The sequence below is a fragment of the Drosophila kikkawai genome, chromosome 3L, assembly GCF_030179895.1.
Source record: "Drosophila kikkawai strain 14028-0561.14 chromosome 3L, DkikHiC1v2, whole genome shotgun sequence".
NCBI classification, from domain to species: Eukaryota; Metazoa; Arthropoda; class Insecta; order Diptera; family Drosophilidae; genus Drosophila; species Drosophila kikkawai.
The window spans coordinates 17,355,184-17,381,477 of NC_091730.1; the positions used below are offsets into that span (position 1 = coordinate 17,355,184).

The 26,294-nt window shown below is 37.9% G+C and overlaps 2 protein-coding genes across 2 annotated transcripts; one reads left to right on the plus strand and one right to left on the minus strand.

Moving 5' to 3' along the window:
• Positions 1–1,085: 1,085 nt before the first annotated feature.
• LOC108080599 (uncharacterized) lies at positions 1,086–3,945 on the minus strand. The gene is made up of 6 exons (XM_017175414.3): positions 3,805–3,945; positions 3,344–3,746; positions 2,384–3,291; positions 2,218–2,323; positions 1,391–1,482; positions 1,086–1,310 (listed from the first exon to the last, which is right to left on the minus strand). Exons 2-4 carry the CDS (start codon positions 3,711–3,713, stop codon positions 2,225–2,227), a joined length of 1,377 nt encoding a protein of 458 aa, XP_017030903.1. The 5' UTR covers positions 3,714–3,746; positions 3,805–3,945; the 3' UTR covers positions 1,086–1,310; positions 1,391–1,482; positions 2,218–2,224.
• A 20,247-nt stretch (positions 3,946–24,192) lies between these two features.
• grim lies at positions 24,193–24,913 on the plus strand. Its single transcript, XM_017175422.3, has one exon. It carries the CDS (start codon positions 24,347–24,349, stop codon positions 24,770–24,772), a length of 426 nt encoding a protein of 141 aa, XP_017030911.1. The 5' UTR covers positions 24,193–24,346; the 3' UTR covers positions 24,773–24,913.
• The last annotated feature ends 1,381 nt before the right edge of the window (positions 24,914–26,294 follow it).

The following is a 26,294-nucleotide window of genomic DNA, read 5'->3' on the forward strand; positions in this document are numbered from 1 at the left end:
TTTAAAAGTGTTAGAAATATATTATATACATTTTTTAGAAATATATTAACTTTGCTGAGGATTTTGTGTTTAATTTAAAATTTATTTTAAATGTTAAATTTGAATTTGCCTTTGATTATAAAAAGGAAAATAAATGATAAGGATAATAATTACCCTAAGTTACTTTTAAAAATCAGTTTCAAATCTTTTATGAAAGAAAAATCAATTAATTACAACCTTTATAATAATTTCCCTTATTTATAATTAAAATTTAGGCATTTTTCCAAGTGCAAACATCACGAGAAATTCAAATGGAAAGCGAACTGCCAGGAACAGCATTTACTTAAGCGTGTTATCGGCGTAAAATAAATCTCCGTGGAATGGTCAAGGAGCAAATCGGGCCCTCGGCAACCGCTCTTGGTATCTGTTTTAGTGTTTTCCAATCAGGGATACCCGAAAGGACATTGGTCACGTGTCAGCCGCTGGTCAGTTGTATTTGTGGCCTGGTCAGTTGAGTGTGACGTACGCCACATAATTGCAATAAATTAGAAATTGTCATTCGGTGGCAGTTGAAACAATGTGTGGGAGTACATGTGTGTTGGTTGTCACCCCCCTTCTGAGGAAAGGACCCTGGGACCCTTCCTCCCCCAATGGCATAGAGTTAAATCTTTGCAGTGGCCAAACAATTTGCGCTCTACAAATTTGCCTTAACGCACCGGCAACGCACGGCGTTTTGGTTGCATTTACCTCGGCAAACAAATTTGGCAGCACACGCAGCTGGCCAAAATATTTGCCCAGCCCCAATCCATGGACAAACTGGACACTAAAAATTAATGCAGCGAGGAGAACGAAGAAATTACGGCAACAGGAAGCGCGGAAAGTTAACGCACACTCTAAGAGACATCAAGAGAAAAATTAACATGAAATAGAGGCTCGATTGAGAAGTTTCCTATAAAAATTATGAGATAAAAATACTAATATAATAAAAGATGAAATAATAAAAATAATGTATTAATATATGTGATTATTAAGTATAATATATAAAATATAAAATATAAATTTAAAAAAAACCTCCTTTTGACCTTTATATATTTGTCATCATCTGAAAAAATTCTTTAAAAAATTAATTTATATGAAAGGAAATTAAGTATTTTGAACATTTTTCTTGTGGGTAAATTAAAGTTTAATTAATAGATAATTCAAACAGATTTCCATAACATAAATCAAACAATTTAAAGATAAACTTAAAGGTTAACAGGTATTGATAAAAAAATAAGGAAAGATGATTCCGTATGCACTCTCCGATTCCTTCTCTCAGATTTTCCTTTAACCTTAAAAGAAGAATTAGAAAATAAATTATAGAATAAATATGACTATATATATTATATTTAATATATTTTTAAATACTTACAATTTTAATTGCGTAAAAAAAGATGATATAAAAAGAAATATAAAGATTCTTTAAGGTGTCTCCGATACAATGTCTTCAAGTCTCCCTAAAGCCTAAAAATAAATACGAATATAAATTATAAAATTGTTAAAATATATCCAAAACCCACAACATTGTAACATTAAAACTTATATACCCAAATTATTCCCCTAATACAATCTATGCAAAAAAATCAAAATACAAAAGCCGAATGAATCCCCAGGAAGTTGTACAAATAAAATTTTATGATTTTCCTGAAAATCCACGTCGCCTCTAAAAGGAAATTAATTCCAGAAAGACAATGAATGTGGAAAACTCCACAATGATCGGCCTAACATATTTCACATTGTGAAGGAGAGTGGGCCACGCCCATAACTTCTGGCCAGAACGGAAGTGCTGTCCAGGCAGGCAAATGGGGCGCGCCAATAACAGTAAAAACCAATTGGCAATCGTTAGTTTTTATAAGACATTTTCCTTCCTCAGTCGGCCTCGTATTTTTCTTTTTTTTGTTTTGCGTCGTTGGGGAAAGTTTGATGAAATCGTCAAAGGAAAATTCATTTTCACTTGTCCAAGGACTTGTCTGGTCCTCCTCCTTGGAAAATCAAAGTCAATCACCGGCAACAGATTTGGTCAAAGCGGAAATGTGTCGCAATGGACTTTTGGTCAAATTAGACGGCGAAAAGTTGTTTGTTGTCCTAGGGGATTGACTGGGGACTTTCAGGGGGGAAATTTTGTATGTGGTGCGTCATTTGATACTTTAATGGGAAACTCTAAGAATATTTATAAATTCTGGATAATCTTGTACTTACTCTTTCATTAAGAGATTTCATTATAAGGTTCCCAAATGCTTCCAATATTATCTTCAATCTGAACTGTGCACAGTTCGAAATTGGGTAAATTATGTAAATTATCAATCTGTAAGTTGAAAAATTGAAGTTAAATATATACTTATTTAAAAAAAAGTTTAAGTTATACCTGTTGCGTGCTCAAATTAATAGAATTACATTTGAATTTGAAAGGATTATCCGGAGTGACACCGTTTTCCTTTAAAATGTTAAACAGAGACCTGAGAAAGTTCTCAGTAAATGCCGGGGAAGTACGAGCAATTCTAAAAGATCGAATGTTCCTGCAGTCCGAGAGAAGTTTAAGAAGGCGATTCCGATCCAGGTTTCCATAAATATTCAAAACCACCAAGGTCTCCGAGTGCTTTGAAATCCAGTTAAAGAAACTATCTGGTGATAGTTCGTAAGAAGAGTTCAAGCGGAATGCCCGTAGCTTGGGAAAGAATGGCAAATCTGAGCTGTTTTTACCAAAAAACAAGCCTGGCAGTTCCACACTCTCTAGAGTACTCGAGTGCTTTGTTATCCAATCCATACACTCCTTGGGAAACTCATCAACTTGTGCCAAGTTCAAGGAGGTTAGCATTGGACAATATGGCAGAGGAAATGTTACTGTCTCAAAGTCCTCGTATAACATTAGATTCTTCAAATTGGGTAAAACCCAGCCAGAAGGTAGACTTGAAAATATTTCTGACAGAACATCCTGCCCCAAGATAGAATTATTGGAACCCACGCTTTCCAGGGTTTTTATTTTCACAGAAAGCCATTCGCAGAAATCACTATTGAATCTAGCAAATCGAGTGTGCAGAATTCGTAGCTTTTGGCAATCTGGAAAACTGGTTTCAATACGAATATGGAAGAGTTCAAGCTTTTCCAATGCTGGCAGTTCATATGCGATTTCTTGGCCATTGGAAATTATTTTGCCACCAGAAATAAGCAAACTGCGTAGAATTTTTAGGTCCGATGAAATATCATTAATTTTTAAGACAACCATTGTGCCTTTTATTGTCAATGTTTCCAAGTAAACACATTCTTTTAAGTGAGCTAAAAAAATTTATATTAAAAACTAATTAAGTTCGTTTATTAAAAAACTCACCTAGATCCACAGGCAGCTCCGTACAGTCTTCTATATTAAGCCCCAGAGTTTTAAGATTTTGAAGTTCTTTCAAAACTTTTAAGATCGCAGAGGCGTCATTGTGTTTAATGTCAATTTGCACTTCTTTTAGGTTTTTTAATGCCACAATCATGGTCTTGAACGGCGTCAAATTTTCCGTTATCAGATCTGCGTCACTTATAGTTATGGATTGTAGGTTACTGCAATGCTGGCCAACAAGACGAAAACCAAGCGCAAACATAGGAGTCATAACAATTTCCTCCACAAATTCCCCATTTTGGCGAAAAAAATCAGGCAAATATTGTGGGAGTTCAGAGGAGAAGTCAATTTTTTTAAATTTATTCGGCTCCATTTTAGATTTGTTTTTTGTAGTCACTGGAAATCACTTGAGTCGAAGCAAATAGCGTTGTTGATTATTTAAAGGAACCACATAAACTACTCACAAGCTACTGAATGAGTATAAATTATGACGGAATTACACTGCCGGCAGCGCAATAAAGAAAATGCTGATCTCGTGAAATGCACATTCATCAGACGATCTCTGGCCAATGGAGTTAGGGTGCAGCCCACTACAGTGACATTTGCTGGATCAGCAGCGTCTTGACGCTGGGCACTAGGGCGACTCAAGAGTTATGAGGGTTACTTGTAGTCCTAAATGATTAATATTTTAAATGAATTAAAATTGTAAAAGTAAGTAAAACTAATACAAGAAAGATTCTTAATTGAAATGTATGATTTTGAAAGTTAGTCTTGGTTTTTAAACAATTTTTAAAAATGTATTTTATAAAGCAAAATATAAAAAAAATTTAAAAAAAAATGTATATAAAGGTCGGTTTAAAGAAATGCGAATATTTTACGTTTTTTAGAGCACAAAAGATATTAAGAAAGTCAGAGATTGCCAATAGTCTATATATTCCGATTTGACATTAAAGTTAAGTACGTTTTTTTTATTGTTCTCTTTTTGATTTAAACCGTTTCTAATCTTCTAATATTAAAATTTCCATATATTCCAGTAAGAATAAGTCATAGCGAATTAATAAACGGAACAAATGGCAATTTCAGAAATAGAGGTGGTGGCTAATAGTTTATAATTTGAATTATTTTTTAAGCTATATTTTTTTTTAAATATTATAAATACTATTACTAGTTTTATTGATGCTAATGTTTTATAAAACATTTAATATTTATGTCCTCCTTGGCTTACTTCTGGTAAAATCACTCACCAGTGAAAAGAAATCAATAAACAATTATCCGTTTATTATTATAAAATTACCATCCACAGACAAAAAACCACAAACAACGAGACCAGCCAAACATAATGGAGAGCAAATTGAAAAGCAAGCATGAAAAATGAAAAACAAAAAGGTCTAAATAGAATCCCAACTGGAACCGAAACGAAATCGGAGACAGCACGGAGATTACGCTTCATTAACATAAAACCACAAGAGCGAATTGATCACGAGATCAATTAAAGGCCTCACAGCTTGCCGCGTTATCGCTAACTAATGGATCACAGTGTGGCCCGACAGTTATCAAAATGTTAATGATTCCCAAAAACCGAATCACAGCCAAAACGATCCAACCCGAATTGTTATTTTTCGTCATGCCAGGGGCAAACTCTTTGACAGGGGTCCCTGCGTCTGTGTCTCGGTTCAGTTCTGGTCTCGCTCGGTGTCACATGTCAATTTGAGGAAAACCCCTCCTGAGGACACTGAGGAAAATTGGCGAAGAGGGAAACTGTAGAACAGAAAAATCTAGTAAAGAAAGAGAGAGGTTCTTAATTTCTTGTATTTAGTCATATTTATTTGTATCCCATTCTTTACCCTGAAATATTTAATTATTATATTTATTTGCCATATTTTCCCCCAGTGTCTCAAGTAGACCGAAAAGACAGCTTTCGTGACAAACTGACAGCCAGGCAATAGATCCCAGAGAACGCTACGCCCAATGTGTTAAGACCAACCATTAATATTAATAGTCTTGTGCGTGCTGTACGTGACTTTTCCACCGAACCCTTTCCCGGGTGGCGAATCTTTGGCGAAACTGGCGTTCTTATCGTTTGATTTGTAGACATTTTATTGCTTTATTGATGCGTTCTTATCAAAAGCGCAGCGTTTTTGTTTGATGGATTGTTCCCGACTTGCCCACCTTGAGACAAGACCTCTCTCTCTTCCCAGTCCCCCGGGCATAAGTCGTCAGCATTTTTATGCTGGTAGCCTTACCTCCATCACCACGCACGCAATTCGCCTTGGGAAACTTTTTCCCTTTGTCAAAATTCCAAATATTTTTCGATTTGATTGGCACTTACCCACCCAGCGAAAGGGTGAACTCAACACAAAACGATTCGTTTTGTTGTGGGAAAAATCGAAGGGGGGAGTTTTGGGAAGAGTTTTGTTTTGGGAATTCAAAGAAACCGAAAGTAAAATTATAACCTAATAGGGTTCAATCGAGGAGAATATGGTAGAAGAAGGTTAAGTGGGGCTTAAATATATTATAGTATTTTTAAAAATATTTTAAATATGACAAACTTAAATATTAAGGTTGATATTCTTGAATTTAAAATTACTTTTTCATAAAACTCAGCTAACAAAAATCCAGTTAAGCTCCAGCAACATGTTTTGAAATAAATACAAACCCAAACTTTCCCAACAACTGTAGTAAAATTTTATGTATCCTTTACAAGAATTTATCCTTACCAATTATGCAGGCACCTAAGCCACGCCATAAATTACTAAACAGAAAAAAGAACCACTGAAACTTTCGCTGAAAATATTAAATTTTACGAGCTTAATTTGTGTACGTGCCTGGCTTACTGGGAAGACATGGCGAGATCCTCTCGATTGTCAATTATAGCGATTGAAAAGTGGCCAGCAGCCACTTGAATAAACCAATTTTATTGATGACAGTGCGGGGGAAATGGGCCTGGAACTAATCTCCTTAACAAGGCCAGCATTAGAGGGCTAAAGAGCGGGCTCCTGGGGTCTATTCATATTTCAAAAGAGCCAACCAACTTGGAAAACCTTGCTGGCTCGAAGAACGGCGCCATTAAACTTTACGATGCTTGGGGGCCGTAAAGTATGCAAAGCTATGCCCAGCTATTTTGTAATAAAGGGTATTCCGCAGACACACTTTGCCTTGGCCCCAAAATGCCCGCCACTTGTGTTTCGGGTCCATTGTTTTGGCTGCGGCAAAATGCAGCAGCTTGGAGTGGTCTTGATACACTGAAAAGACTGGCTAAGGACTTCTTTGATTATTTTGAGACTCTTAAAGTTAATAAAAAATTATTTAAAATTAATATAAAAGTGCTAACCTAAGACCTTTTCATGTTCTTATTGTTTTAAGACACATTTTCTTGATATAAAAATTATCTACATTTTCCCAGTGCACATGCAAAGATCCATCCCAGTCGTCTTCGTGTGAGTTGACTCTGCAAAATGTGTTGGCATAAAATCAACAAAAGTCATCAAAAGATATCCGCGCCTCCATGCCGCGCCTCCAGTTGCAGTTTCGGTGTTGTGGCTGGCAAAACTTTGCATATTAAATGTCATTCGGTAAAGTGGAATTAAGGAAGCGCAGGCAGCTCCAGGAAATGCTGAAGCCTGTCACAGCAAATTATGCTGAAGTGCGTCTGTCAGCCAGGATGCGGATCCTGTGGCCACACATCCTCTAGTGAAGATTTTTGGCTCCTGCCATTGAGCCATAAATGAAAACTAAACAAGATTTCGAGCGACTGAGAGCACGAGTTGCTGCAAATTTTATGAGCTAATTTTAATGAAGTTGTTCAAAGGCAGGATGAGTTGATGAATGTCGACACGAAGCAGACAAGTTTATAAATTATGCTGGAGTTGAGATAGCACTGAGAATGTCATTAAATAATTCAATGTGTTTTTTGGGGGGATAATCAGATCTTGTTTCCTGTTGGTTAAAGAAAATATTTGAAAAATATATAGAAACCTGCTTGAAGCTCCTGAAGAGGTACAGAACGATCTATGAACCCTCTAATGACCTTTGTCACGGCTATTAGCCAGCCATTTGACCACACACTGGGAGATGTATCAAAGGATGCCTTGCTCATGCTTCCATTAGGATGCTCCGTCATTAGCGGCCACTTTGCAACGCTGTGAAATCGTATCAAGTATTCTTTTGGTTTAAAGAAATGCCGATTTTCATGCTCCATTAAATTATCATACGATTCCCATTTCAAAAGCCTAGAAGAAATCTAATTAAATTAAAATCAAATTGTTGTATTCGGAATCCGATCTCTGCCCAAGAAGCAACTCCTGCCCTTTGACCCCTCACTTTTTCTCTCTCCAAACCGTGACGATTTCGATTCGAGTGTCAAATCCACATCATTATTCATTATCAAATATATTTCGTTTTCTCTCCTCTTTTTTTTTTGGTTTTGCGGTTAACGCAAACCGATGCCGAAATCACAGCTGGATTTATATTTTCTGAAGGGGTGAAGGGGGCTATATTTAATTGAACTTTCCCCGCGAGTGGAGGAAGTTTCCTTCGATATGTCGGAGGGAGTTAATACGTTCTAACAAAGCAATCAATACGAAGGGCATAATTAAATAAAACTAATGATGCCAATGACAGACAGTGCTGCCAAGGGGACTAATGATGGAAAATAGAAAATAAATGAGAGCGTTGGGTATTTATAGAGGGTTTAGTTATCCAGCGATAAGTGGAAACTATTTAGAAACCCAAATATAAAAGGGGTTTCTGCGTTAAAATATAATTCCATTCAAGTTGAAATCGAATAGCAAGAACTAGATTACAACTCCAACTTCTTGTAACCCCCAGAAACTTGGATCTGCTGCCAGACAGATTTTTATGTAGCGTAACTAAACGTTAATTTATGAGTGACTAGGGGGGGTAACTTTCACTGGAGTGCAGGAGGAATTAAAAAGAAATTAACACGCTCCCAGAAATTTCTGAGTGGGAGTGTGCTGCGTGTGTGAAGCCAAGTGAATTTTACAGACGCCTCTTTTTTTTTGGGCCCTTTGTCTAATTGAGTTGGTGTTCCTGTCTCTGGTTCTTTGCCTGGTTGGTTGGTGGCCCGTTGTCTTAATTTTAATGCCCTCGTAAAAGCAGCGCAAAAATTGAGAGCCATAAAATGTCCGACGAAACATTGAAAATTAAAATAAACACATAAAGTGCGGCGCCGTGTCCTCTGATGGGATGCGATCTGATACGCCCGATAACAAGTGTAATACACATATGCAGTCCTGATCCCAGTCTCCGATCCGGCTTCCATTCAGAAAGTTAACCCTGCGCCTATAAATCAAACGAAGCGTGAAGCGCGCTTTATCCTGTGGAAGGAATGAAACGGTGTCTGCCGTAATTTACATGCCAGCAAAAGTTGTTAAAAATGATTTTAATGGCCCTGCGCGTCACATTTTGTATGCTTGTAAAAGTTTTACGAGTTATTATGCCTGCATTTCTATAAATTATTTATAATTTTGAATATGTCTTGAATTTATTATCATTTGTTAAAAATTTATGCAAACCTTTGGTTTACATTGGTCTGGTTTTGGTAGTAAATTGGTTACGGTATCTTATCTTTAGGTTTAATTTTACACGTTTTATAATTTATTTATTATAATAAAATATAAAGAAAATATTTGAGATGGTTTATAAAACGTTTTTAAACTAATCTTTATTTGAATAACAATTTTATAAACTTCAAGTAAGCTGAATAACTTACTGAGAAGTCAAAGTTTAAAAACAAATAAATCAGCAAAAACGTTCGCATTATTGGGAAGAAGTTTAGAACTCAATTTTAAAATATATTAAAAATAAAGTGAAGTAAATGTGTTACAAATTAAATTAGAAATGGATTATTGAAAGTTTTAGGTGTGAAAAAATTAGTTTCATTAAATTAGTTACATTTAAAATAAGAATTATATTTAGGCGACAGTTTTCCAGTCTTAAAAGTTTACACTTCCTTGAAGAATATAAAATATAGAAATTTATACAAAATTTTAGAAAAGTGTTTTGTTTTTTATAAAGAATTTTAAACACCCTTAAAATCCGCAAATAATTTCCTTTTAATTTGTTACGCAATGTCTTGCAGTCACCTCCTTCCTTAACCATTGTTTCCACATCCCAGCCAAGCAATCTACATTAACAAAGCAAACAAAACTACTCAAGCGTCAATAGAAATATGTCATTTAGAAAATTATGAAATATAAACAGGGGCAGGCAGGCCCAGAAGAAACACTTAGCAGTAAATGGAAAATTATATGGCGTGCGTTTGGAGAGCTGAGGATGATGATAATGATGACTTCCAGGGTAGGAAAACCAACAAACAGTAAAAAAGCCAAACAAACATATGACAAGGCCATAAATTAGCCCGCATACTGGCATCAGGTGGAAAAGCAATGATTGAGGAGCAAATGGGAAGGAGGAACGAGAGGTGGCATCTATGTAGTTTGTGTGTAAAAAACTCCAGGCTCAAGGCAAAGTGCGATGCGTCAGCTGGCCAAGGAACTGCGACTTAGAGGGGGAGAAGGGTGGCAGTGGGAGGATGCAGAGGATATGTGTATGTAGGTGGTGGGGGGAGTAGTTGAGGTGGCTTGTTGTCAGGCCATAAAACAAAGTGCTGTCTACAAATAATTTGACTTATTCGTGCAGAACAAATCGTACGTCATTTGTTGGGACACTAAAACTTTTCAACATGTCTTGCTGGGCACTGGGAAAAATAGGGAGAAGTTTAAAGTGTAATTGGTTTTGTTAATTTAAGATAAATACTTTTATTTAGAAAAGGTTTTCGATTTTTTATAGCACTTGAAATAATTTAAAGAATAATTGAGAGGAGTGACTTGAGAAAGTTATAATTTCATAAAAATAGTTTAAAATAGATATTAAACATTAAAAACATTCTCTAGAGGTAGTCTTTGGCTACTATATTTAATATAGGGTTATAGGAAAATATCCCCAAAAAATAAGTAGTATAAAAAATTCATTAAATCGTTTAGAATCTACTTAAAGAAATCTTAAAAAGGCAAAACTTACTGTTTTCTTAACTCAAAATTAAGTTTTCTTCATTCAGAATTTGTTCTATAAATTTTTCTACCTGTATCCTTGTAACTTTTCCCTATCTCCGCCCTTAAACAATTGCGCAATTAATGTTTTTGCACTGCGGAGAATTATGTGCGTGACAGTGGCAGACGGGAAGATGTCGCGTCGATGACACTGCCACTGGGTCTAGTCTCCTCCGCTCTGGAATAGAGCCATAAATGTTGACTTCAATTTCCAATTGCTCGGCTTTCCAAAGCATTTTACGGCTTTTCACATGTGCCCTACGTGGCCCACTCTCTAAATGATTGCAGTTGACAGGCGGCCAAGTTTTATGGAGCTCACAGGCTCGACGCCAAAGAACTAGCCGCGATGATGACGGGCTCGTCGCTTTTGGCAAAATGAAATCATAAATTTCGTAATTAATTTGCATATACGTATGCATTTCCCCAACCTCTCTGTTTCTCCCAGGGGAATAACGTATTTAATCATACCAAATTGGCATCATGGCTCAATTTTAATGGCTCGCAGAGCGGGAATTTCAAATGGAAATTAAATTCGGAGATTGCCTCGAAACTAATGAGCGGCATAGAACACATTTCAAAGCATTATATGGGATCATTAAAATTGGAGAAATAACTCTACGTTTGTTCTGGCATTTTAATTGCTGTCTCTGGAATAGTTTTTGGGGCGGTATTTATGCAAAATAATGAATTGAATTATGATTTGTGAAGGTATTCACGTGGGTTTGTTGGGGATTATAAAGCTATGATTTTGCTTAAAAAATTCTAGAGATAAATGGAAATCTAAAATAATTATTGAAAATATTTATAGAGTTTTAACTCCATCTGTAGAATTTAATTTAAGTTCTTTTGTAAACTTAGATAAATTATAAATAAATATTTTATGGCATTTACCGATAGTATCATTCTTAATTATTCAAAATTATTAAAATAATAGAATTATTTTATATTAATACAAGAATCCCCTGTAATGTCAAACCCATTTCCTGGCATTTTCCGCAGAGATCACGTCAACCGTCAACACTTCAGACTACCGGGAGCTGGTTTTATTGTTATTCATTAATTTTAATGTTTGCACAACCTGCGTACAGTAAGTACCCGGCGAATTGAATTGAATTTCGAGTGGCCAAAGTGCCAGGGTCTGGGACGGCTGCGATAAAGCCAAAAGAGCCAACACAGAGGGCCAATGAAGCTAAGTGCCGGTTATGAACCCTTTTCGCATTTGGGCAGCCAAACAAAGGATCCGTGGAGATGGGTTAGACCACCTCCTCCACGGCTGTCCTGTAACATTTGCGTAATGAAAGTGTGAGCTTGGGATTTGAGGAGGTGAGTTCAATAAACCCTCGAACAGTGTGCACTGGAAGAAAGTTATTCAAATAATGTATTAATAATTATTTAAATAATAAATGTGCTCAGTAATCTTTCAAGTTTTTTAAAAGTGTTTACCCAAACATCAACTTGAATTGTAATAATAATAACATAATAATATTTTCTCTTTGTGTTCCCCAGCTGCAGGATAACAAAACAATAATAATCCTCCGAAATTGATGCCCAACAAACATGCAAAAGGAAATCGAGGGCAATTAAAAAGCATAGAAAATGTGTGTTTATTATTAGAACTAATGCCAAATGACAATTGTCAGGACAGTCCCTTGGTCCTACCCGCATTTTTGGGATGATTTCGGGTACAGTTGCGCATTCGTCCCACCTGAACATATGTCGGGGCATTAGGGCATTGAGTTGTCAACACAAAGGAACAGCACCCAGTACCTGTATCAATGTCCGACTCAGATGCACTCCCCCAACTATATCTATCTGTATCTGTATCTTCTCCCCTCGAAGCCGCTGGCATCCCTCGGATTGCAGAACATATGTGCGTGAGGGCGTTAAACTTGTCCGATCCCGAAAAACGCAACCATGTAATTTGTTATCCAACAATTTATAATTGCATCAGCAGACAACACGCACATGCCAACCCAGAAAGCGAGGGGAGAGATGACTTCGAGTCAATTATTATGAAAGTAAACAGGCGGCTATATTTGGACTACACTCGTTTCCTAAGTGGGCAGACTTCTGACTCCGACTCCGACTTCCAAGTCTCGTCTACCCACTCCAGACTGTCCGATACAATTTTATGCTATGCTTAACATTTTGTACATTTTTCGGTTTTTGGTTTCTGTGGTTCCCCTGACTGCTGTTCCCCCACTTCGTCTCGTCTCGTAATTTAATTTTCCTCTCTTGAGCAAGTTTTTGTTGATTTATGAATTTTTAAATCAATTTGACAAGTTACTTTCCGGTTTTTATTAGAAGGTATTGGACTTTGACTTGGCCTTTTATTGAGAAATATCTGATGTATCGTTTATTATCCTTAATGAGATTATGGCAATGTTTGGGTCAATTTCATGCTTTTACTACCCAATTTTCTTATTAATTGAAGGAGTGTATAACAGGAAATATATCTAAAGCAGCTTTTCCAGCATTTCCTGGTACTTTAAGGCATACAAATATTTTAAGGATCATAATATTCCCATGAAATATCTTTTATACAACTTTTGCAAAACCATTTTTGACATCTACCAGTTCTGACAGCCATTGAAAATCGTTTACATCCCTCTCTAATAGTTTCCCCCATTACACATTTTCCAACTATGTCAAGTCGCTACTTAAAATATTTTTTTAAAAATAATTTCAATCTACAAGTATCAAAATAATGCCCAGGCGTGACGAAACATGTTGAAATGTAACAACTTGCTACTCGCCCGCCTGATCGACAGGAACTTGTGCGAAGAGGAAACTCCGGGACACGGACACGTTTTTCTACTCGCCGGGCGTCGCTCTTTTGACAACTCAAGTGACGTATTACTCAATGGGTCTCTGCCTTTGGTTACGCCTGACAAAAAATGAAAAAAGAATTTAAAAAAAACACTCCCCCGCCACCAGGAGAACCACCAGCAGCACCACCACCAACTCCCATTCATCAATCTCCTCGCTGAACGAAAATATTTGGTGAAATCTCAGCTTCAGTTTCCGTCTGGGGGAAGGTTTAAAATGTCGAAATGCCCTTTCGCTTTTCAACTGCGATTACGAGTGAACTTGATCGAGGAGGAGCGTTGGTGGAATTTCATGGGAAAGTGTTATAATTTAAATGAGAAAGACATCGTAATTGATTTCTTTCTGGTTTTTTGGAAAAGGGGGAAACTGGTGGGAACGTGTTCAAAAAATAGTTCTGTGACTGCTAAACTTGTGAAATTGATTTAAAATATTTTAATTGAGTAGAAAGGAAAGGAAAGGAGAGGAAGTAAAGGGACCAAATATAGTTAGAAAGAAGATTTCTTTACCTAAAATTAGCTTAAACTTCATTCCTCATATTACTTATTTTCTTTAAGGATTTTTCCTTAGATTAAATTATGAAAATTGTATAGTTTTATCTGCATATATTTAGTAATAGATCAACATTTTCTTTGATTTAATTTAACACTATCTAAAAGTACCAAAAATCACCTTTAATTAAACCAATACTTCACCAAAAAAGTACCCTTAAGCCTCTTCATTAAACCCTAGCAATCATCGAAAACTCTCATTACATTTCCCTATTGAAACCGATTTATAAGAAAAACTCCCCAACCACACCGTAACGATGCCACCCTCATCAAACGTTATGAACCCAACTCACCGTGCTGGGCAAAACTAATTACAAAGCTGGACCACAAACAGCATCGTGGCCAGAAAGGAGAGAACCCGTGACTCCGACTTTGGCCCTGGTCGTGGCAGTCCAAAAAATTGCCAACTCCGTTCGCTGTTTTTGTCAAGCGTGCAAAAATGTCAGCAAGTTAAAGGCAAAACCTCCGCCGGGGACTACCAAAAAGCAGAAAACTGAAAACTGAAAAGCCAACGAAACCACTCGACTCGACATGTCAACTCGAATGGAAACGAGAAAGGATCGTGGGGTAGGGTTTGGTGGGGAGTTGGTAAACTTTTTGGCGAGTGACATGAAAAGGACATGTCACACCGTATGCGCACATTAAGTGTAGCCACAATTTATCAAGCCGCATAAATCTAAATCGAGTCTGGGTCGCATCAAAAAGTCAAAAAGCTAATTTGCATTTAAAAGGACCCGAAAGGGACGCCACAACAATGCAGCTAAGCCAAAGGATACTCGAATGGGTGTGTGTGTTTGAATGTTTCGAGTATATTCAGCCATATATTCAATTTAATAAGCCAAGATAAATGAAGGCAAACCTGAGCCAAGCAGACTGAGACGGCTCCAGACATATCCTTCCTTATTTGCATAGTTTTCGCTGGATCCCTGGACACTTCCATCCGTCCTGCAGTCCGTCAATATGCCACATGTGCACACTTGGTGTGCACTTCATCAAATCGCCTTCGTTCTGGCTCCTGGCTCCCGACTCCTGTGTTCCTGCTGGCTGATCCTTGTCCCCAGTCGATAAGCGAGTTGTGTGGCCAAGTTGAATTTACAACGAAAATGGGAAAAGTTAAATTACTTTTGCTTATTTAGGTTTAGTTTTTCCAAAGATATTTATTTGACCCTCCTAAATCAGAGAAGAACATGCTGTAGTTGTTATTGAGGAGATTATATTATATTAATAAATTTAGTCTAGTCAATCTAGCGAGTATTTAAACTTAATTTAAATCTTAAACAGGCAAGGACTAAATCAAGCTACTTTACCTATTCCAGTTTCACTTCCTCGATGTCTCTGGAGTCTACCAAATTAGCCCATAATCAAATAAGTTAACGAGGAGTAACCAAACTGACAATTGGCGCATATAATTGCAGTTTGGTCCGTCTGTGGCACCGCAAATACAACAAATCAGCAATCAGCAAATTTTCAAACCTAATTACATCATTGTGGAGTCCCGGGGTACGTACCCCGATAAATGTCCTTCCTGGTAATCACAGTCCCGGCCAGTCCCCAAAGTCTGCGGTCGCCGTTTGAATCCATCGAAGCGTGTCTCAAATGGCAGCCAATAGAGCAGAAAGCACTGCTCAAGTGGCCACTGAAGGATGGACACTAGCAAGAGTCCTGCGGGTCCTGTCCAGGCTCTAAGAAACCCACTGAAGCGTAAACTCATTCTCGTAGGCGTTGTCCAAGACGGAATTGAGTCACTTTCTGGCCACCGCTGGCAATTTGATTTTTCAATTGCTGCTAATTAGGCTCGAAAGTCTATACAGTATTGACAAGTTGTCACGAGACTGGGGAGAGTCCTTAAATTTTAATAGTATTGGTAGCTGATAATTGTAGAAGAGGGATGAAAAGGCAAAGTAATTAGAGAAGATGTTTCTAGTTTAAAAATAAAGAAAAGTAACTTCGGAAAGAAGAGTTTAAAATGAATGGAAGTTCCTGACTGAATTTAGAACACCCTTTAAGCCTACAAAAATAAGCAAGTACCTTGGATTAGTCAAGCTCTGTTCGTATTTATATCCCTTTTCCTGGTAGCTTTGCTAAATGCTCTTGAAGTTTCCCCATGTTTGTGACAACCCCTTTTAGCTCTTGGCACAAAAAGGCCCCTCTGCCTAGTTAATGGACGGAGAAGCCTATTAGCAACTTTATTCCGCCATGCCATTGCACCTTGCTGTCAATGGTTTTCTCTCTCTTTTTTTTCGCTTAATACTTTTTCTGCACTTTTATGTGGCGCTGGCCTTTGTTTTGGCTAAAAGCGTGCAAAAGTCCGTGCGAATGACAGCTGTCAGTGGCGCTTTTGCAATCAACGAGTGCCTGTCAAACTGACAGCCTGTTGCTCCGCCCGACTCTCCTCTTCGATTTTCCGGAGGCGCTTTCCATTTGTTTCAGTTGCAGTGCAACTTTTTCTTTCTTGCCTTCGCCTCGGCTTGGCACTTTCACGATTTCCACGTGTTTTTTCTTCGCACATACGGTCAGACGCCTACGCACAATGGGGGGGAAAAGCTTGACGAGGTTGGGTGGGGATTTGAAGGCCCCATTGCTATTTTCCCCGCCAAGTGCAAAATGCAACAAATGTCATTAAAAACGTGACATAAAAATATATTTTATGCTTGCACATCCACATCTCGGTTGCGTTTCTCATCCCGCGTTTATTTGGTTTTATGCTGCAGCGGAAAAGTTTCCATTTCCCATCTTCCCTCGTCCCTCTGCTCATTTTATGCTGCATCGCATCGCGGATATAAAATAAAAACAGAAGGGAAATTTATTTTCTATCAAGACACTGGAATGCTCTTTGATTAAGCTAAGTTTTTGGAATATTTTAAAATTTAGTGAGTCAGAAAATTAATATTTTTTATATATTTTACAAATATCTAAAAATATCTCAGTAGCTCATAAAAATACTTAGACGTTTATATATTTAAAACAATTATATAATACCTATATATTACAAATGTATTTAAAACATATATTTATATGTCGAAAAATTCTAAAAAGTCTTCTTGTAATTGTAAATTATTTCTAGCAAATTAATAGACTTTTAAAAATACTTTATATATTTTTTATAAAATTTTCCTTCGTTGTAACATATCCCTGATTCAAATATATATACCCAAAGCTCTTTTAAAAAAATATAAAGAAAAGCGGAATGGCATTTCGCATGCGTTTTCGAGATTGCAACTGCTGGATTCTGAGATGCTGAAGGTTGAGGCTGCCGTTGAGGATGGGAACGAGGTTGAGGTTACTCGGCACCGAGGTTGAATGACCTAGGACAATAGATTTATGCTTGGGGTAGTTGTGTTCCATCTTGATTCCGATGCCAACTGCCCGCTGTGCTGATTAAGGGCGTTTTGCCATCTTAAAGAAGGGTTATTACGGGCCACGGGAATGGGACTATCCCGTTTCGATTGCTTCGTTAAAGTCGCCTCTCGCTTCTCGGGGCAGACTGTAGGGCTAGGGACCAATTTCCAGGCAATTTGCAAGCAATTTGATGGGGCCAACCTGGTGCACCGAGTCCTGCTCCTAATGAGCCCAGGAAATTCGCATGTAACAATGCCCCAAAGTGAAATGCCAAAAAGGGAAACGGCATCGACACATCTGCCCAATGTCTTTCGGTCTGCTAACCGGGCTCGTACCTCGTATTCCCAAAAGCACATTAAGGCCAAGACGAGAAGACGAGAGCTGCAGCTAGCAGCAATTTGAGTTGGCTTTCTCCGCTGTCTCGCTCGCTCTGTGTGCATATTAAATATAACACAAAATGCATATTAAATGGCATAAGCCACAAGCAGCGAAAGGTGCATTTGGCCAAAATCCTCCGGGATGGCTTAGCCACTAAAACCTTTAAGACTTGACGGAAACGCCGGGGTGTTGTAAAATTTTACAAGTCAACTATTTCGGTGGTTTTCCGTTTTTCATTTCCCGGAAAATGGGATACGTGAGCTGCTGTCGAGTTAGTTGAGCTGAGCAGAGTTCAGTTTATGAACCCCCCAGGATTCCTGGCTTAAGAAGATATCCTTTTGCGCATCGAGTGGATTAACTTTTTTAACTTGCAGCCTGGAGATCCTATAAGGAGTAGCTTTAAATTCACTTCGGGGAAGGCAAAGAGAAATTAATTGAGTTTTCTGTTTGATTTAAGAAACTGGTAAAAGTTGGAGAGACTTTCAAATATATATTTAAGGAAAAATTAAATAAATAATAAATAAAACAATAAATAAATAAATGTTAGAAATTATACAGGACTTTTTATGGTTATAATTGTATCTAAGACCCTCTAGAAAAATCGTTCAGTTAAGATTTTAATTCAAGAGCCTCAAGAAAATCTTTTCCAGAATTAAAATTAATTTCTTATCTACCCCCATTTTCCTTCTGTGTACTCACAAATGAACTTTTCGGCCTTTTGCCAGCTTATCAGTCTGAGGACACGTTGTCATTCTCCTCTGATTGCACTTGCAGCTCATTAAAATCGAAGTCTGAGTCTCATTTGGCCGAAATCAAGGAAAAACGCATTAAAAAGGACCCACCAAAGGACTCACAGTCGCTGACAAAAGGGGGCTTGGGGATAGAGAACCGGGGGAAAAGTGCACTTTACACATTTGTGCGTAATGATTTTCCATTAACGTAAATTTGAATTAACATCGGAGTGGCATCCAGGAGCACTGAAAACGTAATTACAACGCGTCCTGTGCAGTCCGGCAAACAAAAATCTCCTACACCAGGCATCAGGCAGATTCATTTGATAAATGCCAAATGACATTAACTGCATAAACCTGTGAATCCTGTGGCATTCGAATAGCGGAAGGATGGAGTCTGCCGAGCCTGCTGTTTATGGTAATTATTTATTTGCCACAGCCGTTGCCATTTTGTTGGACTTTTCATCATCGGCCATTAACATAAAATTTTATGTTTATGTCACTGTACTTTTTCGGTTGTCACGTTGTTTCGCCACTGTTATTGCTTTGTCTGTTTGCATTTTCGGAAAATTTCAGTGGATAGGGGAAGGTGTGGAAAAGGCTATTGGAGAAGGGAATATATAAGATCTTAGTTTAAGCTAGGTTTTAGCTGGATTCTCTCTATATAAAGAGCACTCTAAGCCTAATTGAAATTGCATAGTTATTCATGATTAAAGCTCTCTCAGTTACCCCCTCCTTAGACTCAACTGAAAACCTCAAGCTACCCCATTCGCTGCTTAAACGAATTTCCTCTGCCATTTTCCGCAATTAAACACAAACAACCTGGATAAGTTCCTAATGCTAAAAGCTGGTAGAGTCCCCTTCCGCGGTTCCTCTCCGATTTAACAACTCCGCCAGGCTCTGCTTTCCGTCTAAATAAAATCCACACCGTCTAATTAAACAAAAGCTCGAAAAGTCGAGGTGTAACCAGCATAAATGAACATTAACTTGAAAATAATAAAAGTGAAGTAGCTGCTGGGAGGGAAGACGACGCCTCGCCTCGCCTCGCCTCGCCTCGCCTCGAATTTCATGGCATAATAAATGGCTTGCAGACCGATGAGAAAAACTTTTCCTCCTCGACGAGTGATGAAGTAATGAAAGCGCTAAAGAAAAATTACAATTCACGAGCGCAGAGCAGTTATGAACTTTTTCACGGTGCTAAATAATGCACACGAAAGTGCTCAACCAGTCAGGGGTTAAGACGGGGGACCAGCAGCGGTTCGGTTCCTTCATTAACTCCGCCAGTGCCGCCAGATGATGATGATGAATTTTGTATAAAATGCTTAAATACCTGCAATTTAACTTTTGTCGGGTGTCGTCCATCTCACCAGGTGGGAGAAAGGGGTTTCGGAGGAAGTCCTGGGTCTCAGGACATTTCAATATGCAGCTTGGCGTGGTTCTTTTAATTTAAATTGACTTCTCTCGGGAAGGACACGGCGATTCCCAGTGGATTTTTTCGGGTCGGAAACTAATCAAAAAGCTATAAAAAGTTTGTGTGTACGGTAACAAATTGGAAAGATTTTAGAGAGGACCTTGAGGATATAGAAAAGGAGTGTGAGAGAGGAGGGTTGGGGTAAACAAGTAAGTTAGTAAAATAATAAATACAATTTTAAGGTATTTCTTTGTATTCCTTAGAAAAAAAAGTATATTTCTTTATTTAAAAATATATATATATATTATTTTAAAGTTTATTTATTATATTAATTAAAATTACCCTCCCATTCTTATACCTCAAATTAATTACATTAAATCTTTTCACATTTTTCAGCCACTTCCTTTAAGTTTTTAATATCGTTTCAGTTCTGCACATAACAGCCAACTGTCATTGCAATTGTGCATACAAGTACACATAATTAATTAAGGACCAGACACATACCGCCCCCGGGCAATATCCCCCAAACCCCACACCCACCCACACTCCTGCCATTGTCCTTTTCTTCGCGCAGTCATCATCATTCTTTCCTCCTTCCCTGTGCTAACTGAAATGTCAAAAATGCAAGTGACAAGTGTGAAAAAAGGACGAGCTGAAGAAAAACAAAAGCGGACACACACATGGCCCAAAGGATGGGGCGGACTTTTCCTTTTTCATCGCGGAAGAAGGGGGGTTGAGCCATTGTCTGCTTGAAGACGCTGCGCGTTCGTGCAAAGCTGAATAAATTGAAATTTTAAAATGTATGAAATTAATTTTTGGCATCGTCCTTCGGTGACTGGGCTAAAAAGTTCACTCCGACGCCTCGGCGATGATATCACATGATTATTTATCTTTTACGCACACTTACACCCACACCCATATGCAAAGGACGTGGGTCCTGGGCCTGACACTTGCCAACACACTTTGTCAAGTTTTTAGTATGTTGTCAGCATTTCCCACCCCAGCCTGGGACTCTGGGTTTTTGTCTTAGCCCTTTTAAGCCATTTGTCAAACACTTGGCATGACGTCATGTGTAAGTGTGGGTGTGGAGTTTTCCACAGATTTTCTAGGGTATTTACAGCTCCGATTTGGGCGGCAAACTGCCTCGGTTAGGTTGCAAAAATTTACATATAGATTAGCAACAGGACGGAGAGACACCAACGGACACTTGAATGCATTCTGCCTGGTCCTTTACCGATTCCGAGGATGATGTCGGTGCCGATGATGGCGGTGATGATGTTGATGATGTCTGCAATGCATAAGTGGAAATCATTAAGTGGCCCGGCCACATCTTGTAAACCGGTGCGTAATCCTGCAGAGCCAACAAAACGGTAGCAAACACTCGGAGAAAAATATATGTATTAGGGGAAGGAAAGGAAAATGTGGGAAATATATTTTCATAAAATATAGGTAGTAAAGAAGGGGGAATAAATTTTAATAAAAATAAAAGAGCAATGCTAAAGAATTATAATTAATTATTTCTTAAAATAATTCCTTTTAGAATGATATTAAAAGGTAAAGTAAAAAGTTTTTCTTGTTTAAAAAATATAAAATAAAAACTACAATTAATTTTTTTTAGGTTTAAACTCAAATTTTTCCAAGTGCATGGTCAATTGTTTACAGAACTGAACTCGCAGCTCGGGCATTGTTGCCATTTCCGTTCGCTTCTCTCCATGGAGCCCATTGTCCATGGGCTGGAAATCCCCTGACAACACTTTGGCCCTTTCACATTGTGCAAAAAGAAAATTTCTGCGAGCAATCCTTGAACAATGCATGAAATAATTGCACAGACCGGGACTGTGGACTGTGTGGAGTGGCAAGGAGAGCAGAGTCCACAGGTCCTTACAGGAGGACATAATGACGGGCCGCTGGATATTGGCCGATGATGGGCATTAAAACGCGTATGATGAGGCTTAAGTAGTCACACACACACATACAGTTCTTTGGGTTCTGGTGTCCTGGAAAAGGACTCGTTGGGGTTTAAGTGATGCTAACATATTGTGCTAGAACCTAGGGGAGAGTTTCCTCCGAGAGATGATATTTCTTGGCAGTGATTACTGTGATTGCATATTGCAAAATGAAAATCTGTTGCGGAAATTAGGGTGAGAGTGAGAGGGATTCACGGCCGATGGGCAAGGTGAATGTGGTATTAATTTATTAACATCTGTTGTGATATTCCCTAGGGGGAGATCTAAACATTCTCTGGATAAAAAAATGCTTTAATAATAAGCTGGAATATTAATCTCACTTAATTAGTGGTAATTGAGCTTTCTATTATCGCTTAAAGTCTCAACTTTTCAGGAACTTTCTCAAATTAAAATATTAAGGACCTTCCACCTCATTAGCTGCCATTTTCCGTATCAAACAACTTCCCCTTTTATGCTAACTTTAAAGCATCACTCGCACAGTCCCTCCCAGTTGGGCAAATCGATATCCTGCGGCCTTGAGCTTGACATTTAAATATACTCACAAAAGGGACACAAAAAGAGAGCACGTGCTGTCGACTGTGTCAAGAGGAGCACGCCCAGCGGCCACCCACAATTTCTTTAGAGGAGCCGCTCGCGCTCCCTAAACGAGTTCCAGTTCAAGTCAAGGTCGCACGCACAAAACGGGAGAGTCGAAAAACTGGTTGTGGGTGGAAAAGCCGGCCGGCATGACCTTGGAATTGAGCGAGGAAAAAGCTGTTGCCGGTAGGAGACGACAAATGGCAGACCCTTGGCCTTGGCGATGGCCTTGAAACTTTGTTAGGAGCTGCTCCCCACAGCAAAAGTGTAACATCCGGAGGGGGAGGAAATAAGCTCAATTGGCATTTTGCTTCCTGCACCCCGGGAATCTTTTTCTAAAATGTTAAAATGTTTCTCCTTTAATGGCATTTATTGAGAATGGGAGTCAAGGGAGTAGAAAGAAAGGGGTTTGAATAAATCTTTATTAAATAAAATGTATAACTAGTTATAAATATATTAATTTATTTAAGAAGTACATAAGCTGGATAATTGAATATAAAGAGTTTAAAATTAAAGAACTCCCAATATATATTTTAATGAACTTAAATTAAATCTAGTTCTAAGTTTACTAATAATAATGGTAAATATGAATTATTTTTATAGTAAAATAGTTACTTAAATTTCCTGTTCATTAATATAAAGTATTCAGTTTTCCAACATATGTAGGTTAAAAACCCTTTTTAGATATCCCCTTTTTTAGTTCCCTAATTTTTCCCGCCACTGTTTCGTTTGGCTTGCAACTATCCAGGAACAGCTTATCATAATGGATGAGCTCTAGTTTCCTTAGAAAAAAGGGGAGCTTGGTAACGCACAATCAAACACACTTTCCAAGGTTAAAATTGTCGTCAGCAGAAAATGTTTGCAGAAGCAGGAACTGATTTGGCTTGAAGGTCAAGCCATTTGGGGGTCCTTGGGGGTGGTCAAGTTTAAGGTTGCCAAAGGGGGGGAAATGTTCAAGGACCATATTGCAGGGTTTCAAGTTTAAGGATTAAGTGTGTATGGGTTTTTGAGTTGAAGGAGATTTCTTAGGAAAGCAGGTTAGTGGTTGAAGGAAAAGTATAAGTTGAAGGAGAGTCTTAATAAAAGGAGATTCATACATACATTTATTTCGAGTAGTGAATGCTCTTCAGATTTTTTATAGACTTTAAGAGAGAGGTTTTAGTAGGACAATAAGAAAATGTTAAAAAATAATACAGAGTTCATAAGGAGTGCAAATATTATAAATTAATTGTTTTACTTTACGAAATAATTCCTTGTAAAGTTGTTTCCATGCAAACCAAGCTCAAGTTCCTAACAAATAATTGTTGATTCATTCCTCCAAAAAACTCCCAACAAAGTATACCCAAAATTACTTTCGAATTTCGAAACACACAATTTCCCCTTATAAGAGTCATAGCATTTACAAGCAAGTCCAGACTTATGCCTGAAATTCGAAATAAATTCGAAAACACCCCTCAAAAGAACAACTCTCTGAGAGCTTACGTAGCCTTTGACGTAAGGCAGCTACGTAAAGTGTGTTTTCCCCAATTTCTCGCACATTTTCCGACTCTCTAGTCTGCTTTTTCTCTCTCACATTTCCCTCCCCCTTTTGTGAGTCCCCGCAGTAAAGGTAACAAAGGCAGCCGCACTCCTTGGGGTGGCAACTGGTGGCAAGGGTGGTGGCACTCGGCACTCGGTGGTGTGAGGCCCTGTGGTTGGTGGTTCAATTGGTTGGTTGTTGGCATAAACAAAGCACACACACACCACCTCTGGGGGTGGTGGCAATGGGTAGGGTGGCAAGAGAGAGCAGAATCGCTTCCTGCAGGAAACCAGACACACAGCGAGAGAGAGTGAATTTATAAATGTGACTGCGGCAAGGATATCGGCAGTCAGTCCACGCCGAAACCTCGAACAGAGAACATTGAATAATAAGCGGAAGCGAAAAAGCGCACAGCTAGAAAAGTTCGTCAAATGCGACAAGTTTTCCTCGTACGTTTTTCCCGCCAAATGAGTCAGAGAAATTTTACAAGTGCTTGAAACGAAAAGAAAAGACTTACAAAAAGTGCAAGCTGGAAAAACATTTTATGAACATATATATTAAAAATAAACAAAATATATTTTGTTTAAACTCAAACAAAGTCATCATCATTAGTATTTTGTGTGAAATAAAATACCACCATGGCCATTGCATACTTCATACCCGATCAGGCCCAACTATTGGCCCGAAGCTATCAGCAGAATGCCCAACAAGCAGCCACCAGCCAAAGGACATCATCTGCCACACCCACACAGCAACCAGGACAACAGGCGCAACAGCAACCTGCACAGGAGCAACAGCAGCAGGAGCCACGACAGGCGCCACATCGTCCTCAATTCCGAGCCAACATATCGGTGCCCCTCGGCAGGCAGCAGGGCTCGATGACCATGTCGGAGTTCGGATGCTGGGATCTCCTGGCCCAGATCTTCTGCTACGCTCTAAGGATCTACAGCTACAATTCCAGCCAGCGACGGCCGACGGTCATACAGATATCCTTCGAAATCAGCGGCGGCAGTCAGGACTCCGATGATGATGTCACCGATGCCAGTGCCTCCAAGGATAACTAAATTTGGTTCCCAATTTTTCACCTGGGTGGCAAGAGAGGATACTCTCTAGGGAAGGCAGGCTCAATCAAAGCGCATTGTGATTTCTTTTTTGGGTATGGACACACGAGGAGGGAAGAGTTTTTGTAATGAAGAAAAAAGGATATTTCCACCACAAAATAAGAAAAATATTTTTAAACTATTTTTGAGATAGAGAGAGAGAGAGGCAGAGGAAAATTCAAAATTTGTCATCGATTTGCTGAAAGTGATATTGACTGTTGGTTAAATATTTTGATGCCATTTTCAGTTCAAGGAAAATGATTTTCTTTTTTTTTTTTGGCAAGCAAACAAGCAAAGGTTTCCCGGTTGGTTCAAAATTATTTCGAGGGCAGAACATAAAGTTGTGTAAAATTATCATAAACCTAATCAGTGTCTATACATATGGGTAAAACCACCAGCAACGTATTAAGCTAACAACTAATTGTCAAATTTTTGCATTTCAACTACTTAAATATATATAGAGTTTTAACTAAGCAACTCCGAACTACCATACAGAACCAACAAAACCACAAGAAGAACAAAAGACAACAACTCAATTGTACAAAATAGATTCTAAGCAGACATCAAATTTTATATGTTTACAAAAAAGAAAGCGTAACAGAAAATACAAAAAATACAATGTCAATAATCTAGCTACAAAAAAAAAGCAAAATACAAAGAACCGCCGAACCGAAAAAAAAAATAAACAAACTGAGAGAGCCACAAAAAAAACCAAAACAAAACATTTAAGCAATTTTGATACAATTAACGAAAAACAAAAAAGATCGAAATGTATTTTACAATTATTATTGATTTTAGCAAAATTCAAAATGTATTATTTACCTTTTTGGCATTGCAAATTAAACAAAAAAAATATATTTAAATTAATCAAATGTAAAGAGTTAGCATTTGTAAGCAATGAAACATTTTATAAGCAAGCGAAAAAAAATAAATACAATTTTATAAAAAATATAGAAATATATTATATGCATTTTTACTTTACATATTATTTTTTAGAGATTTTTAAGTGGAAAGATTTTGGAAAAACAAAGGCTATAAGTATTCTATTTCAGCTTACTGAAAACGAAAAAATATTTTGTGATTTTTAAAAGGTAGAAAAACGATTATGTTGAAATTTCGTTTAATTTAAATATTTCTGTAGTGACTAGAACGACTTCTTCTATTGTTTTTATTATTATTCGTGCTATTGGCTTTATTAAAGATTTATCAAATCATTTTTTTAAATTATTTTAAGCACAGTTTAAGCTTAATAAAAATATATTAATACACATTTCTTTCTCAGTTTGTTTTGTAAAATAATAATAAATATTACAGAGAAAAAGCAGAATTTCTGCTGCAATCCTTTCAAGTCAACCTCTATGCTTAGAGTTATTAACCCCTTGACTCCTCCATCCTCACTTAACCCTTTGAAAAGCGCAATGGCGGAAAACAAACCATTCACAGCCAGGAAAAAAAGAAGGAAGCAGACATTAGCTGATCTTTATCG